Source organism: Catharus ustulatus, chromosome 12 (assembly GCF_009819885.2).
Source record: "Catharus ustulatus isolate bCatUst1 chromosome 12, bCatUst1.pri.v2, whole genome shotgun sequence".
Lineage (NCBI taxonomy): Eukaryota > Metazoa > Chordata > Aves > Passeriformes > Turdidae > Catharus > Catharus ustulatus.
The window spans coordinates 5599584-5617579 of record NC_046232.1 but is presented as its reverse complement, the minus strand read 5'-3'; the positions used below and the strand labels follow the sequence as shown (position 1 = coordinate 5617579).

The 17996-nt window shown below is 38.4% G+C and overlaps 1 protein-coding gene across 1 annotated transcript in view; it reads left to right on the top strand.

Annotated features, from left to right (window-relative positions):
• The window catches only part of KLF13 (Kruppel like factor 13), a 33180-nt gene extending 15184 nt beyond the window's left edge, over positions 1–17996 (top strand). Inside the window, exon 2 of the mRNA XM_033070955.1 lies at positions 12663–17996. Within this exon, the coding sequence (XP_032926846.1) occupies positions 12663–12955 (293 nt within the window). The 3' untranslated portion in view covers positions 12956–17996. The remainder of the gene's footprint in view (positions 1–12662) is intronic.

The window sequence follows — 17996 nt, the reverse complement described above, 5'->3', positions numbered from 1 at the left end:
AATAACAGGAAAACCCACTCCCTCCCTCTTCCATACAGTTGCAATAAACTTCAGTATCAGATTTTTCACTTAGCTTTACAGCTTTAGCTGTGCTTATAAATGCTGAAGCCCCATGTTTCAGGCACGCTTTGTTACTGTGATGTTGTTGATTGAACAGTTCAAAAGTTCACAAGGAGACATTTCACAATTACAGCCAAAGACAACTTCACTAACTTCTGTTTGCTTGGCTTCTAGCAAAATGAAATCTCATCCTGTCCCCAAATCCTGGGAGCTGCTGTGCACATGAAAAGTCATAACTTACCCACAAGGTCTATTCATGCCAAAGTATGTGCACTTCAGTTGGAGGCAAATGACATTCAACATCTTCCAGAACTCAGATAAATAAAGTGCAGGTCTCAGATTAGATGAATAATCCTTTAGTCTGTTATTTTGCATAGCAGGACAACCTTTCATTAATTTGATAAGCTTTGCTTTTACAAGCATTATCCTGTTTTGAGTAGAATAGAATAATAAAAAAATCATTGATATGTCAACAGAGAAAAGACTGATTCATGAGGTCATATGATTCCTTCTTTGCAGCTATTCATACAACTGCTGGGCAGAGCTCATGGAGAAAAAGTTTCCCAATTTCAGCATAAATTCACCCACAGTTCACACCAGACTAATATAATTGGTTATTACCTATTTAATTACTCTCCCACTTAAAACATTTCCTTTATCTAACCAGAGATCATGAACATTACCATGCAAATGTTTTTGAAAGCCATCACAACTAAAAATTTGTGAGGTAGAATTTCATTGAAAGCAGTCTAAACCACTTCAGAGTTTGTTCCTGTGGTCATTGTACAGACAGAGATGGTTTATGAAGTTTCAGTTTGATTTCAAGCATTCTTGCAATATGAGTATCTTCAGATTCAAGTTTTTATTCATGGAGATATGTTTGCAAAAGAATCTTGTGAAAAAAGTCATTAAGAAGTCACTGTGTGTCATTTTTGGTTCCTGCTATTTGACCTATGAGTACCTATTGGTTAATTCTGCTACCTTTATAATTTCACTAGGCAATGACCACACCACTGAGAATGAGAGTCTGTGGCACATAATCCTGGGCTTCATAAAGAGAAATTCTCAGACTGGAAGGAGAGGCACAAGTGTCCTATAGTGAGAATGTTATATTTTTGTCCTCTGTAGAGTGGGCTGAAGAAGGATGGAATGCCAAGGAGTGTCATACTTTAGAGCTGCTAACAGACAGATGTCTCATCTGGAGCTGTTCTGGGTTTGCAGAGCCGGCTGGGTAACAGAGCAATTCTGAGGTGGCACAGAAAGGATCCACAGGAGTCTGTAATGGAAACTTTGTGCTTATCTTGGTACCTTAACTGCACCTTCCTGTAGATACATTTGGATCTGTTGTTTCTGCTCTCACAAAGACATTTTTCCCTCCTGGAGGAGAAAGAATCGAGTCTGGGGAGTTTGTTTTCTTGGCTTCAGTTGCTGTCTGCATAGCATTGTCATTAATCACCTTGTTTGCTCTAACATAGGGTGAGTGGTGCAGCTGAAATCAGCCTGTAGCTGAATAAGTAAAGTAAATAAATAAATCAATAAAAACAGTCCTTATTATTATTACGTGCATTTGGACAGCCCTCCTGTAGTCCCTTGTCACTTTAAAAGGTTTGAGTTGGCTCATCAACAAGACAAAAAAAAACCAAAATCCCACATACCTTCATCGATGTTAGTCTGTTTTAAGAGGCCAGACTTTTTTGACTTATGTTGAAGCCACAATCTTTGTATGAAAGGAATGAAGAAAGTCCCTTAAACAACAAATTTTTGGCTCAAGGCAAGAACTCTAGGCTGAAATTCCTTTGCTGGGGTGATGCAATAGGTCAGATTTGCTGATTAGCACATAGATTTTTTGGATTTTCAACCCCAGTATTCTTTTCAAGTATATTTATTTAAAAGTGTAATTGAACAATGGAAAAAAAAATCACCATCTTTTAGTTTTAGTCATTCAGTAATACCTGGCTTTTTTACAGTGTTTTTTATTTTCTAATCACAATAGATGTTTAAATAATCATCCTTATTTATTACATTCATAGAGCTGAGTAGAAAAAAAAATAGGGAAATCCAGTAATTAAAGTGCTATACTAAACTTCAGAGTTCCCTTCTTTGCTGAGTGTCATACTTCACTGTGGTTTGCAAATGACACATAGCTAGGATACATCTTCCTCTCCCCAGAATTCATCACTTCATCATTTCAACATAACACAATTTAATTATCTGGCATTTAAGTGCAAAGTCAAAGGGTCAGCTATTGATCTCCATTCTTGGTATAAGCCACAGGAGAGAGAAAATCAAGTGGAAGTTGCTGCTCTTTTAGATTAGTGGATTTCAACTGTTTTACTGAGCACTAGGATTTAATGCCTCAAAAATAAGGAGACCCAGTAAGAGTTTTAGGCTTAGTGAACAGAAATTATATGCAGCAATTGCCGGTACTTCACTCTGATAGAAAGCCCAACATTCATTATTTTAGAACATAAACTCTCGGTCACTGAGGCAGTTGCCTTTCATTTTTTAAGTTTGGCTTGCCATTGTTATTCAGCCTAAGAGCTTTATTTACCCACATATTCCAGCAAGAAGGCAAAAAAAAATCTGCTTTTATAATTGGATGTAGCCAAAGTCGATGCAAAAAAAGGCATTGCACTTAATGGAAGCACTACTGATGGGAGTTATTCCTGTGGGGCAGACAGGGTCCATTCCAGTCTGCACTCAATTAGATATGGAAGTTTGTCCTGCTAGTTAGGTACATTTCCAGCCTCATTGGTATTCTAATGGCTCAGATGTCTCCCTTTTCTTACATGAGAGGTCTCATTTTGGTAATGTGTCAAAGCTTTTGAGAAAGAGAGTGAAATAGTGAACTTTAGGCTTCAGAGTTAAAACAGAATCCACAAAGAGAATCCACAACAGCCTCCACATTTATCATAGTTATCATTAGGTAACAATGATAAATCCATACTGGATTATAAGAAGATTAAAACCTTATTTTTGAAATTGCATGCATTGTAAACACCATCTCATACAATTGTGTAAATTACCTTTTGCTGGATGAGGGATTCTACTTTTGTAGGAGATGGCTAGAGTTTTGACTGCTCACAGCTTTAAGACTAACAGGTATTTCTCTACTGGTAGTGCATTTAAAATGCCCATGCTATCAGTACAGTCACATAGCAAAACCACAGCAAATATGACAGAAGAGGGTCAAAGAAATACTATTTATGTTGACTTTGACAAGGCCTCCTGGAAGATACAGCAGTAATGCAGTTGCTGCAGCAAAGTTTTTTCTAGCCATGAAAAGAAAGCTACCTGACCTGTGAGATATGGGGAACATCCTTCATACTCACAATACTTCCATGAGATGTATGTGTGCATCTCCTCCTTACCTAACATGTCTGACCTGAACACCCAGAGTATCAGTGAGCAAGTTGACATCCAAGGGGACCTGCTCTTACTGTGTTTGTATATGAGCAACCCTAAATCCGCCAGAAACACCTTGCTAAGGATTTTGAGCTGTTTTGCTAAACTTTAGTGCTTTAGATACCAACAAGATCATTCATTCTTTCCTTCTTTGTTGTGGCTCCTAGCAGTTTTGTGAGGGGAAGCTGGGAAGGTGAGCAAAACCAAAGATGCCCTTGTGACCCTTTATTAATGAGCTCCCATCATTTTGCTAGTAATTGCAGATGATTTGTGACCCTTGCTTAAAAGAGTGATGAGGAATCCCTAAGCCATAGGAGTGTTCTAGATCCCTGTTCCCCCTTTCTTACCCTTCACTTTCAGAGTTGCCTTTCTGCTGGCTTTTCTATTCCACTGGATTCTTCTGATGTATCAAATCAAGTCATCAGATGCACACATTCATACCTAAGTGATGAGTGGATGACCAGGTTCATTAATTATTTAGAAAGTTATGGAAGTGCTGTTGGTTCAATGCATTATTCAGCTAATTCTGCTTCTTTGCTGAAATAGCTTTAAATATTCCAGTTACTTTGAGAGAGAATGATTTCAAAGATTTCCAAAAGGATGGAATCTTGAATGCTAAACTCACCTTGGTGATTTTTTTCTCTGGTTGTGTTTCAAGAGAAAAACTCTTTGACATGTTTAACACACCCACACCCTCACCCACCCATCCCAGCTTGTTTTGGTATAGTTTGTATAATTGACTTCAGAGCTTCACAAAGCCCTGGCCTAGCACAGCTGATTTTTTGTAGTTTCAAAAGAAAGGAACACACAAGACAGGGAGGGATTCTGTAAGGAAGAGATAAAGCATGAACTCTTCTGAAACCAGGAAGTGACAAACTGCACAGGAGAAAGCTGAATATTGGCTTTACAAGCATTATGTATCTTAGTAGCATCTCAGTGCTCAGGTCTACAGGCATGAATTTCAAACTGAAAATCCTGAAGGGATTTTAATGGCTTTTTTATGATCTCCAGTTGATGGGAAAGGATTTAATTTCTCAGTTTCCCAACAGGATTACCTGTGTTCTGGAGTACTGTCTAGCAGAGAGGAACAACAGTGTGAACATAACTAGAGAGAAGAAAACCAAACAAAATTCACCATTTATCTATGGAATTGTACTGTATCAGTGCAGAGAGGATCATAAAAACACATGTTTGGAAAATATGCTTGGTCTTTCTAGCATGAGCTTTGGCTTGTGGTGCATGTTAGTCACATGTTAGTGCATCTTTGTGCTCCTTGAAGGGAGAACTTAAAACAGACACAGTGTTTTGAAGGCTGCATCACTTTACCACCAGTTTGCAAAATGACTCCAGAGGACAAAAGTACAGGGAAGTGAAAGCACTTCTGCATAACTCCGGAAAATGTTTCTTGTACTTCACGTGCTGTAGGGGATCACCCAAGGCATTTTGGGTCATACTGCAATGCCACAGGGCATATTCTCAGACACATTTTCAGCATAGATCTAAATTCTATTCCAAGATTTCTCTGTGAAGTGGAGGATAAACTTTCATGGTCCTTACCGTTGGCTGTCTTTGAAATTCCCTTGTGCTTATAAACATAGGGAGTTTAGTGGAAGTTGAAAGCACAAATGAAATAATTCCCTTCAAAGATCAGATCTCCAGTTAGACACTTACTAAAAATGTCAAGCATTTAATCTTCATGGATAGAAATCTGCCAAGAAATGTTAATGAAGAATATTTTAAAATTTGTATTTTTTTACTAGCAAGAGCTACGGGAACAACATTTTTTGGTTAACAGTTTTTCACTGACAAGTAGTTAGCAAATTGTTTAGACTGATTTTTTTTTTTATTTCGGAAAAATTTTGTGTTAGTGTGTTGTATTAATTCATTTCAGATTAACATCCTCATTGTTCCCAAAGCTAAAGGAATTTAAATAGTGCTACAAAATCCATACCAAAAGAAGTAAAACACTTTAGTCAACTAAAAATAAAATTACTATGGGTTTCTTTGTTTGCAAAACTCTTCTGCAATTCAATGGCTTTTTAAAATTTTTCAATTGAGCAGGAAAAAAGTTATCCTTATAGTTGTAGCCTTTATCCCTTTTCCATTCAAAACCTTAGCAAAGGATATAGCAATGTTTCTTTTTATTAGATTTGTGGCCATTTCATTTTAAAGCTAATTTGCTGTAAGATTTATTTTCCAGATCCTGAAACATAATTTCTAGCTACTTGCTGTTTGTGTGAAATGGTCTGGAACTAGGTTTCAGCTGGGAGTAGAACACAGAGCTTAATTTACTGTACACACAGTGGTGTGCAGCAGAGATGAAGCAAGAACAGGAGTAAATCAGGAATTAAAATGACAGACAGAAAATGACTTGGTAGAGCTAGCAGGTTCAAATTTCAGATTTTCAATTTGCTGTGCAAAAATGCAGGATAAAAATACAGATATTTTAAAAATGCTAAGCTGTAGATACTTGGAGCAGTCCAGCTTGGGCATCCCTGTTTGAAAAGAGATTCAGTAAAGCCATGGAATGCATATTTTAGACAACAGAAAGAGTATGTGATATAGCCTTCTGGGGGGGAAAAAAAGATGGAATAGGCTTGAATGATTCTGCTTTGACAAAAGAGAAGCAAATGTGGCTGATAAAAATACAGTTAAGTATTTAAAATTATTATAAATGGTGGTTTTAAGACATTATTGAACAAGTTGGAAATAAAAGCCATGAATATAACTGATAGAATGCAATCTGCTTTTAAAAAAAAAATTGTTTCCATTTTGGTGAAAGAGAATGTTAATTTTTTAAAGAGGACCAGATATCTGCATGACACATACCAAATGAGCTATTTTGGTTCTCAGACAGACCTGTCTGTGGTTAAGGCTAGGACAGGAATTTTTCACTACTTACATTTCTCTGGCATTGTGGTGTTATCATTATAGTATCTGACCATGTGTGCTCGTCATTTGCTGTTTGAGTTGTTTTAGTTACTGTGGTTGTAACAGATAAATCACAGGGTGTAATCTGCGCTCCCAGATGGAGTAATACAAACACTTCCACTGCAAACAGTAACACACATTGACTTCAAATATAAACTTGCCACTTGAAAATTCCCCTTTCAAAAAACATTCATACATGTCTAAATAACTCAATGAAAATGTTAAAGTACAGAAGATAAAGGAAGGATTTCAGTCATGGATGTTATGGTGGCTGTTGCCCTCCTGCTCAGTAGTAGTCTCCTATGCACACAGGGAACAGAAGATCCAGTAATTCATAAATGTAGTAACTGGTTTTTTAAGGTCAAAACGAAGACGTGCACACTTTAAAAGTGAATGAACTTTGTAAATGCTTGGGTTCTTGCCTGCTGGAATTCTGAGAACTCCAGTTCCTAAAAAAAGGTCACATGACAGATAATGGAATTAGCAGGACTTTGCATGCTTCTGTCTGCAGGTCCTAATGCAACCTAGCTGCTGTTACTGTGTGTCCTAGGGACATGGGGACTGATATGTGCCAGCGTCCAGTAACATGGGAACTCTAACTGGAGCTTTTCTTGGATTTGGACACTCATATCACACTGCCACACTGGATTTCCAGTGTCTAGTGACAGTCTAATTCACCCTATAACTTTTCACTGAGAACATTACTAAAACATCCTCATTTCCCTGGAACTAGTGAAGCTTAATACTGCTGGATTTGCTACCTCTGTTAGTTGTGTGTGAAGGTGGCTGAGAGACTTCAAAGCTGTTGGACAGACACAAAAAGAAATGCAAAAAAACCTGATTGCATTTGGCTTATTTAGTTGTGAAATATCACCCCCAAAATCATTAATTTAGAATGAAGGGGTTTCATTTTATAGGAATTTCAACTTGTGAGGCTTTGGAATTTTTTATCCCTTTTAAAATACTTGATAAAGCAGCCACCATTTGCCTGACATCAAAGCCTTATTCTGTCTTGCAGTGAGATTATGGATTTGCTATTTGACTATGGAAAAGGGCTTTTTTACAAACAAGAGAATATCAGAAATTAAAATAGCCATAAATACGAATCAGTACAATTGAAAGATGGCCTTTCCTCTTTTTTTTTTTTTTTTTTTTTTTTTTTTTTTTTTTTTTTTTTTTAATAACAACCCAGTCTCAAGAAACATAGTCTGCTTGGCTGAATGTTTTTCCCAAGATAGCATTTCCTCTCCTGGAGGAAGGCCTCTTCAGTCACATCTCTATTTAACTGTCTGCCCCTCATCCTCCCCACCCAGCCTGCTGATCTGTGTTTCCAAATATATAATTTTAATTATGTATATGAAAATGCAGAAATACAAGAATAGCACACAGCGGCATGTTCAGGCTTCTAGTCTGTTTTTATAACAACATTCAACCTTGTTCTGGGAAGCAGCAGAACAGATTAAAGATCACAGAAAATTGTTTCTGGTTTACTGTTTCTCATTTTGCAGACATTCATGGAATTCCCAGGATACAAATTTCTTTGTTACTGCAAGGCCTTGACATGTTCTTGAAGATGCCAACATAATGTGCAGAGCTATTACATGAGTTAAATTGAAAAAAATAGCCCCCAGTATGTGGCTTGACCTACTAATACTGTAATCTGTAGGGTAGTGGATATGACATTGCAAATTCTTCACATGCCTAATCTTTGCAATTTGAATTTGAAAATGAAATTTTAATTCAGAAAATCTGAATTCAAATTTGCATTTTAAATCAGAAAATGTTTAGGTTCACAATTGTCTCAAACTGTTTGGTAATTTCAGTCATTAGTAGGTTATTTTCAAAGTATGCTTCGACCTATGCAGTACTTGCTATCTTTTTTAAATTGATATTCAGATGCCGGATATCAGACAGATGAATTGGTGAAGCAGGAAGCAGATAACTCCAGAGTCTGTACAGGAGGCTTACTGTATAGGAAAAGAGTCCTTAAAACTATATATGCACTAAAAGGCTTGTACAAATCAAGCTCAGTAGACATCAGATCTGGTGCCACCATCTCTGTAGTTTTTATTTCCCATTACTACATACAGTGGCCTCACTATATAATGATTGAAAAATACAGAATACAAAGGATCTTTATGTAATATCATAAGAACAGGCTGGCTCTAGTTGCTTCTGAATCCTTTCCAGCAAGAGATGAAGAGGGGCATTTTTTAAATGCTGTTACTATAGCCCAGGTAACTCTGGGTTTCCTTTGGCAGGCTGCTCTGCCAGACAATATGAACAGCAAGGCCTGTGGCCCTGAAAGGAATTCAGAACTCAGTGCACCTGCAGAGCTCATGTACTTTCACTTGTGAGCACTGCAAGTTTCTTAATGCAGCTTTACTCTACCTGCTTTTTTTTTTTTGACTGGCTGGAGTTCAGGAAAAAGCCAAAAATGTTCTTGCTTGTGTAATTTTCAATTGAGATCAGCTGAATCTAATTCTCAAATGTGATCTTTTTCCATCAGTTTGTGTAATTTAAGCACAACACAGATGTAATGTGCCCTGGCAAAGGAGCTAGAAAGGTTACCATTTAGTAGGATTTGGAACATGGATATCCAAACCTATTTAAAATTGTGAAAAAATAATTTACAGTATTCCTTATCTTTTAAAGGCACCTCTTGCCTGCCTCTCCAAAGATAAAGAAGATAGAGTTGTATTTTGATTAATTTATTTTCAAGCATCTTTATCTTTTGGAAACTTAGGGCTCTTGGAGACCTGTTAGTAAGGCTCATAATGCACAAAGACAGTGCTGCTGCCAAGGCACAGCATTATGACTCCCAGTGTACCTATTCACATGCTTGATGTGTTTCCTGCCATATCTAAGATACTTGAAAACACTTCTACAATTATCTGTAAGATCAAATTATTCACTCAGTGTATAAAGGTAAAATTCTGACTTCAACATTGCCTGAAAGAATCCTTATTGTGTCATGTTATAGCCAAATGGTGAAAGCTCTCTGTTGAGTACATGTCCATGGGCTGCTGCTTATGCAGGAATGTTATACTGTGGCTGCAGGTTCCCTAATGAGATTAGGCAATCATATAATCTCTCATTCTGTTGATTGCTTTACTGCTGGCAAAAGGACATTTATATAACTTACCTGCATAGGAAACCACATCCCTTCTGTTTGAGAGATGAGAATGATGACAGACTGAATTTCCATGCGTGGTTTTGGAGCAGCAGCTGGGTCTTGCCTTAATTAATACCCCACAGCAACTTTGTTCCAGACTGTGTACTAATTTTTTATGAACAATAATGACTCTTACATCTTCATGCAAGGCATCCAGCATTTCCTCACAACACAGTTTTTCTTTGAAGAGGAATTGCTAAACCTCAACAAAGCTGGGAAGTACTCTAAAGAGCTGTTACCACTACTAGAGTGATGCCAGCTGTCAGTGGAAAATCACTTGGCCAAGAAACTTAAAGACAAGCACCAAGAAGACACAAAATCAAGACTAGAGAGGACTGAGGGGAAAAATAGTCCCTAGGAAGGAGGAGGACAGGGATGGTAGAAATCTAGTGGAAGAAATACCACATTTTTTGACTCAGCACCCAAATCCTCACCACCATCAACATCAAATCAGAATGAAAACTTGCTGTGCAGGGAGGAGAAGGGGAGATAAGTTGTGCAATACCTTCATCACCTGCTACTGCTGGATACCACTGATCTAACACAATCCTGCTTCAGAATCACCGCTCTCTTTAGGAATTGGCATGTTGTGCCTAATGCTGGGTCTCAAATGCTGGAGTCATGGACAGGAGCAGCTGGTGCCATTAAACTGATAGGAGCAGAAGGTGCCATTTTGCCTGTGCTTCATGGTGGTCTTAGCAGATGCAAAACATTGCATGAAAACTTTTGCCTTCCTTGTCTGAAAGCACTCATTCCATGGGACAGTTCTTCAAGTGGAGAACATTTGCTGATACCGTTTGTAATGAAAATAAACAGAGATGTTAACTCAGTCAGTAGAAACCTCCAAAGGCCATTGACTTAGCAAAAACTGATAGCTCAGGGATGAGGAACTCTGATTCTGCAGGCCAAATCTACCCCTGAGACCATGCTTCACTGCCCTTCTTCCCAAGGGTTCTAAAGTTCTCTTAGATGTATATCTGTAGTATGGCCAAAACACAGGGACAAGACCAGTGAATATGGTCACACAACAGGGCAGTCACACCACAGGCATGTCCCACCACAGGCAGGAAGGTATCTAAGAACACATGACTGGATATATGACAAACAGCCAAAATACATTTGTTTCCTGTCTCTAGCAGCAGATGGAGAGTTCAGTCCCTGACAGTTTGCAAGCAGAATAAGGAGGACTTCAAATGGATTTTCATAGGTTATTTTAAGCAACAAGACTATATTCTTTAAATACAGTTGCTTGTGGTTTTATTCTTATATTCATTTGTGGAACCTTGAGGTTTTTAAGCTTTCTGTCAGGGAAGCCACTGTTCTGTACATCTCTGCTGCCTTATGCCAGTCCCTAGTTCACCATACAACAATATCTGTGTGTACTGCACAGATGCAACCACTGCATTATGCATTGTGGTTGTAGGGGTAATGAAATCCACCAAATGTGCTTACAACAAAACAATTGGTTTTAGCAAGCCTTGGTCTTTCTCCTGAATAATCAAGGAAACATCAGGGACACTTGCCTTCTCCAGATTCCTGGACAAACTGCTGTTTTAAAAAGACTTGCTTGTCTGTTCATTGAGACACTGTTTGAGATTTGGCTGAAGTATCTTGGAGGCTTCATGAACAGAGAGAAAAGGAACCTATAAAAGTATTTTTCTGAGCACAAGCCTCCTCAGCAGATTCTGGAGATAAATGTTATTGCCAAAACTGTGAATTTAAAGCAGAATATTGGCTGCTTAGATTGAAGATTTGCTGGGGTCAATTTTTATCTCAGACAGTTTTAATTAAGGTGTATTGAGTTTCTCCAGGAGGCTACTTTCTTGCTTTATCTCCTATTTAGTTTACTGTGGAAATAACATTTATTTCTTATTTTGACCCAGAATTTATAAAGCTCTCTGTGCCTCTCGAGCAGGCTATTCAGAATTAGAAACATTAGTATTAGTGAAAGTAGGAAGTTATTGAAATTACAACTACAAAAAATGCTATGTCTATGCATTTATGTATTCTCAAAGAGTAAGATGTTCTCTATTAATAACAAATAAAGAATGTGTGATGTTCAGACTCAGTGATAGTAGGAACCAAACCAATAAGCAGAAGTAGTAGACAGCAACTTTCATGATTTAACATTTTCATTTTTATGAAATGGAGAAACTAAGGATGGAAGCAGGTAATATGAGGTGCCCAAGCTATGCAGCACATCAGTGCTGAAGCCGGGAATAAATCCCAGATACCCATCTACCCAACAACAATGCTACTTCTGTCTGCAGCCTGTGCAGGGCTTCCCAGGCTGCACACCCACCACGATGCACAGCCCTAAAACAGCACCAGGCATCCATCCCATGTCTGAGATCTGTTCAGAGATCTGTGCAGAGCTCACCAGACCGCTCTGGGAGCTCACTGGTCACTGCTCCAAGCTTAAGTGCTACAGCTCGTGGAGTTTGTGTTAGCTATTCAAAAAAGGCTGGTACCTTCAAGGTGTCACCTGTCCCCCGCTGAAATACAGCGCTGCCTGCCTCACTTCTGAGCGACACCTAAGGCAGTGAACAAGGGAAACTGTAGCACTTGGTAGCAAATGCAGAAAACACAGGCACAGCTTTAGAGAATGCAAGGTAAGAGCCTCACATCCAGCACCTCAAAATTGCAATTTTGCATTTTTACCGTAACTTTTTAAATAGCTGAAGAAGAGGACCTCATCGTGCCTTCTGAACTTCAGCACTTAGTCAGACACGTAGGGGCAGCTTGGAGGAATAAGTGAATATATTATTCCCTTAGTGAGTATGAAAGCTCAGTACAGATATTATTAAGTCATAAATTCAACAGACCACGAGAGATGTGAGATATTTAAAGGATCAGAGCCCAGCATCCCTGAAGACCCAGTTATCAAATAAGGTATATGGCTTGTGTGATGGACAGCACTTTCTAATGGGTTGGAATAGCACAGTAGCCTCCTCTGGCAGAGGGTAACACCTCCATCCCCTCAGTGCCAGGTGGCATCCTCCCTGCTTTTTATTCTGTATTCTGCATACAAAAAGTAGCCCACGGAAGGCACTGCTCTCCCTTGTAACCGTGCCGTGTTTGCTCCCTGCAGGTGAGCGGCCCTTTGAATGCAGCTGGCAGGGCTGTAACAAGAAGTTCGCTCGCTCGGACGAGCTGGCCCGGCACTACCGCACTCACACCGGAGAGAAGAAGTTCAGCTGCCCGCTGTGCGAGAAACGCTTCATGCGCAGCGACCACCTGACGAAGCACGCCCGGCGCCACGCCAACTTCCACCCCAGCATGCTGCAGCGGCGGGGCGGCAGCGGCTCCCGGACAGGCTCCGTCAGTGACTACAGCCGCTCGGACGCCTCCAGCCCCACCACCAGCCCCGCCAGCTCCCCATAGCCTACCTGCACTGGATGTCAGCACTTTGCCTCTAATGCCTAACCTGGAGTTTTGTTTGTGTTGCACACATTTTAAAAACTCTGTTGCTTCCCTTCCTTCGGTTCCCACCCTTTCTTTTTAAAAAAATCAGTAAATAGCTGCCTCCCACTGCAATTTTTAGTCAGATTTTCTTTACCCAACCACACAAGTGGCTATTCTAACCTCATGGACAGACAAATTTACATGTTACGCTTAGTGACTCCTACTGTCTCAATATTTCATATATTTTGCAACCATTTATGGATCCTCTCCATTATTATTTATAAGAAAATGAAAAAAAGTCTTTAAAAAAAAAAGGAAAAAAATCCGCTTAATTCACCTCAGGTGTCAAAGTAGTTTGTAAAACCGGATTGCACAATATAAGCATACATACACTTAAAAATCAACTGTGTTGGATTTGTGTCCCCTTTCTCCTTTCTCAGGGATGGATATTTATGTTACACAATAACTACAATGAAGACACACCCTAACCATGGCCTTACTCTGTAGATATAATTGCACTCAAAAGCTTTTTGTTGGGTTCTTCACACACTGGGGAAAAACTAAAAAACAAGCAAACAATACAGAAAGCAATCCAATACTGGAATGTAGTACCGGACTCTTCCATCGTTCGTTTTCCTGGTTTTACACCTGTGTTGGGAGTGTCCAAACAGGAGGCTTGTATTTCTTCAGGCTGCCCTCTGCTTATGGGAGCAAGCTGTCTTCTCACTTCCTGCTGAAGATGCTCCAAAACCAACTTCCATTTGCAAATTCTCTGTGAGGTTCATAAACTTGCTTGTTGGTTTGTGTCATGCTAGTTAAAATTCTGAGCAAAAATTTCAACAAGATGCCTTAAATAAGTAACCTAAATCATAAATAAACAAATTTACTCTGGGTAACATTTTATGGCAAGGTGGCCTGGAATCTCGGAGGCATTCTGTTCTCACTCTCTCCAAGTTGTCTGCACTGCCTGTTCAGTATGAGACCAACAGAATATTCAAATCAAACCACACTGACTTGAACAATTTCCTTTCTTTCTGCTTCCTTTGTTTTGTTTGTTTGGTTGTTGTTTTTTTTTTAATGAACTACGGAAATAGCATTACTGAACCAATGCCCCCAAAACTGTTATCAAGGTACTTACCTACTGTACAGCTGTATCTTAGAAAGAAAAATTGGCTAAGACATAGTTTCTGTATCCTGTTGCATCAAAATTGTGGTCATTGATAAAAGGAAGTGAAAATCATAAGGTATCTTCTGACTGGAATAATAAAATATGCATTTTTAATTTTAAAACAAAATGACATTATAGCTCAGCACTCCTTCAAGTTTCTCAAAAATACACACACCAGCATAAAGCAAGGTGCTCTTATTTCTGAATAACTGCTTAAGAACAGAAAGGGAATATTGTCTAGTTTTCAATAACTTTCAAATACTTAACACTAGATAGAGCACAAGGAGATAGATTTTTATGTTTTATATGGTAGAAAATACAGTAGAAGACCAGGAGCATACTAATGTATAGAAAACCTCACTGGCAGCAAATACACTTTCCTTGGTTTGTGTGGGTCTGATGGTGCATATTATCCATTCAGGTCCTTTTGATTCTGGAATTTTGGGATGTTTGCTGTTTTTACTGTAGGGTATAAATGCAATTAAGTGTAGCATGGTGAAAAGAAACTCTCTACACCAAACCTGTCATTTAATATGAAGTGAATGCCTCCAGATTCCCAATGAACCTGTATCTTACTTGCTGCTTTGCATTGATCCATTTTTGCAAGGTTTCATTGTACTGTATGTTAACTGTGAGAAGCTAATATAGATTTCCAAGTAGTTTCATAGGTACTTCCATAATATACATTATTCCTAATACTACATGTTCTATTAGTTGTATAGATAAATACTCTAAGTATGTATCAATACAACTATAAATCTAAACAAGTGCTGATGTTTCAGTATTTTTTAATGTTAATTTACTTCAGATTCCACCTCTGTTAATTTTGCCCTTTGAATTGGAAGTCGTGACAGGCACAATTCTACTGTTTTATTTCACGGAAAATGAAAGAACATAGTAAGGGTTTTTTGCAAGATGACAAAGAGAGTTAATGTGCTGAGTTGCCCCACCTCTGGGGTTAGGGGAAAACCAGATCTGTTGGTCTCAACAGATTTCCTCTTTCTTTTTTTTTTTTCATCTCATGTACTGAGATGCACAGTTTTATCAACTTGATAGAATTCAGGTAACAGGAATTCACATTCCAGTATTTTCTGCGACTCCTAGAAGTGCTCTTGTGCTGTAGTTAGTAGAGAGGCATGTAGCTCAAGGAATTCTACAGGTCAGCTGTGTCTTGTGCACATACTTCAAAACAAGTCAAACACATTTCTCATGATACCTTAAGAGAGGTATATGGAGGAGAGAGGGAACAACCAAAATAAAAGAGCACTATGTATTGGCAAACATTATAGGCTTAATTTTTTTGTAAAATTACCTTTTCCAACGAGAGCTTAATTTAATCTTCAGGAAAGGAGGAACCACTCCAGTTCATTTATTTAGGACTTAATAATTCATCATGAATCAGTTTATGCTTTAACCTGGAGAAGGGATATTTACACCAGGTTTTATTAGTACTGAGATTATAGGATATAAAGGTTATGGGACAACCTGTTCTGAGGGACACAGAACTATGTAATCTTTAACTCAAACAGTGAACTAACATTTTACTCATATTCTTCATAGATATTACTAACAGTTCTTCAAGTATAAGCAGGAAAAAATAAATTGGTTCAAAGTCAAATTTCCAGTTTAGTTGGTTCATTTAATGAGAACACTATGGGACTGCATATAGCCAACATAATGAGACTTTCAGGAAATAATTTGAAATTGGTCATTAAAACTTTTCTGTTTTTACATCTTAGCTGTAAATACCTCAACATGTATTAGGTTGAATTGAATGTGAATAAAAACTTCTCTTAATATTTGCATATGAAAAAAGAATGTTTGGGGTTTTCTAGCATCTGTTAGATCTGCAGTCTGATGATCAGCAAGGTCATCAGACTCTATTCTCATGATGGTCCCTCCTGAGTTTTGCAGATATGAGAAGCCAGAACAGCTCAAATTATATTTTGAAATCTGTGTGCTTATCCAAAGTAACCTCAGATTTGTACCCTTCTGTTGTTTCACCCAGCAGTGTAATCTAAAACAGTCTCCTGGCACAGCAACAAACACGTCACACTCAGGAAATACTGCTCTGGCAAGGGGCAGGTTTCTCCATCTGGAGGAGTGTGCATCTCTCCTGCCTCCTTCTTTTCACCATGCAATCTTTTGAGGTGTTCTCACAAAAACATTGCCATTATTGATTTTTTTTTTAATTTCAGATGATAGCAACAGCTTTATTATTATTAAGAAAGCCCTGAAAGTTTGTTTTTCTCCAGCCATGATTCTAAGTGTTGAGCTGAACTGCCTTTCTATAGGAAATAGGTGCAAGTAAAAACCATCACCTCGCTACCAGATGAAAATAAAGATGCTCTTAGAAACTCATTCACCCCTTCCATTAACCTCTCCCAGTGCAAAGGCCTAATGGCAAAATGAATTCAGTTTTCATCCTGCTTCTTAGAAAGCAGTCCTGGTAAATTCCTGGCAGCTAGATTTTGTGAGATTTTTTGTATCTGCAAATTAATTGTTCCTTGCTTTTATAATACATGCCTACTATCTGTTTACATAACTGCAAAGGTATATATTTATGACAAGTCATCAAAAGCCTCTGTTCCATGGTAATGCCTAATTTCTGCCTGTATCCCACCCTCTTTACTGCACTAAGCCTTGCAAGAAGTTGTAGCTATGAAAGCCTCTGTACACCTTTAAACCTCATTACCCTCTACCCAGACATTCAGCTCTCCCCTTGTCTCATGCAGCCAGGCATTAAAGGCTGTGTGAGGAGCATACCTGTTTCACAATTGCTCATCTCCAGTGCTTTGTCACGAGTTACAGAATTTGTACTTTGTGAAGTGCAGTGTTGTTTTTGCCTTTTCATTGCCATTAGATTTACTAATTTTATCAGGTCATGCCTACAAACTAACTTTCAGGTGCTCTTTTACTCCATCACACCATTTGTTTGTGCATTAGGTGCTAAAATCTAGTCTATGTCAGTGAATGGTATGATGAACATCTGTATTTGTAACTCTCGGGGATAAGAGCTATAGCCTTAGGCAGAAGAAAATATCCAAATTATACTTGTTTATCCCATAAGCCAGAATATAGAATGCAAAATCCCATCCACTGGTATAGGTTTTTATAAATATATATATTTATATATCTGGATTTATATAAGCATATGCACATATATATAAATAGATAGATATATATGTGTATATTGTATAGTGTATGTGTGTATATACAAATACACAGCAGTGTGTCTGTACCACACACTGACCAATGAAGGGATGTCTACAGAGCAAAAATAGGTATCCATTTCACTAGGACTAGTGATGGGCCTGAACCAAATTCCTAGATCCAAATGCCATTGCATTTGGTATTTTTGAACCTGTTGGAGATTTGTGGCTGAGATTCATCTCTGGTTACAGGTGCATTTACTTGTGTGTATTGTGCATTTGGGGGACATGTGTGTGAACATGTGTGAACATGTGCTTTTCCAGCAGCACATGCCTGAGGGGGGACAGGGGACGCATGTGCCAGGGAGTGTGCACATGTTCACAGCTCAACTTCCAGCTGCAGTGAACTGTAAAGGTCAGCAGCAGCACACGAAAGCTTCTGTGGCTCACTTTTCAACTCTTTAAATCACTACACTGAAGTATTACAGTTGTACAGTTATATGTTCATCTATTCTTGCTCTGCTGTAACTTTTTATGTATTTTGTATTGCATAGATTATATATTGTGATAATGTCCTATGCAACTATAAAAGGAAAAAATGAAAAAAAGAAGAAAATTAAGAACTGTAAAATATTGTCTTGACTTGTATGCATGGTTAGTGAGGTTTACATTTTCCAAAATAAAACTTATAACTATGAAA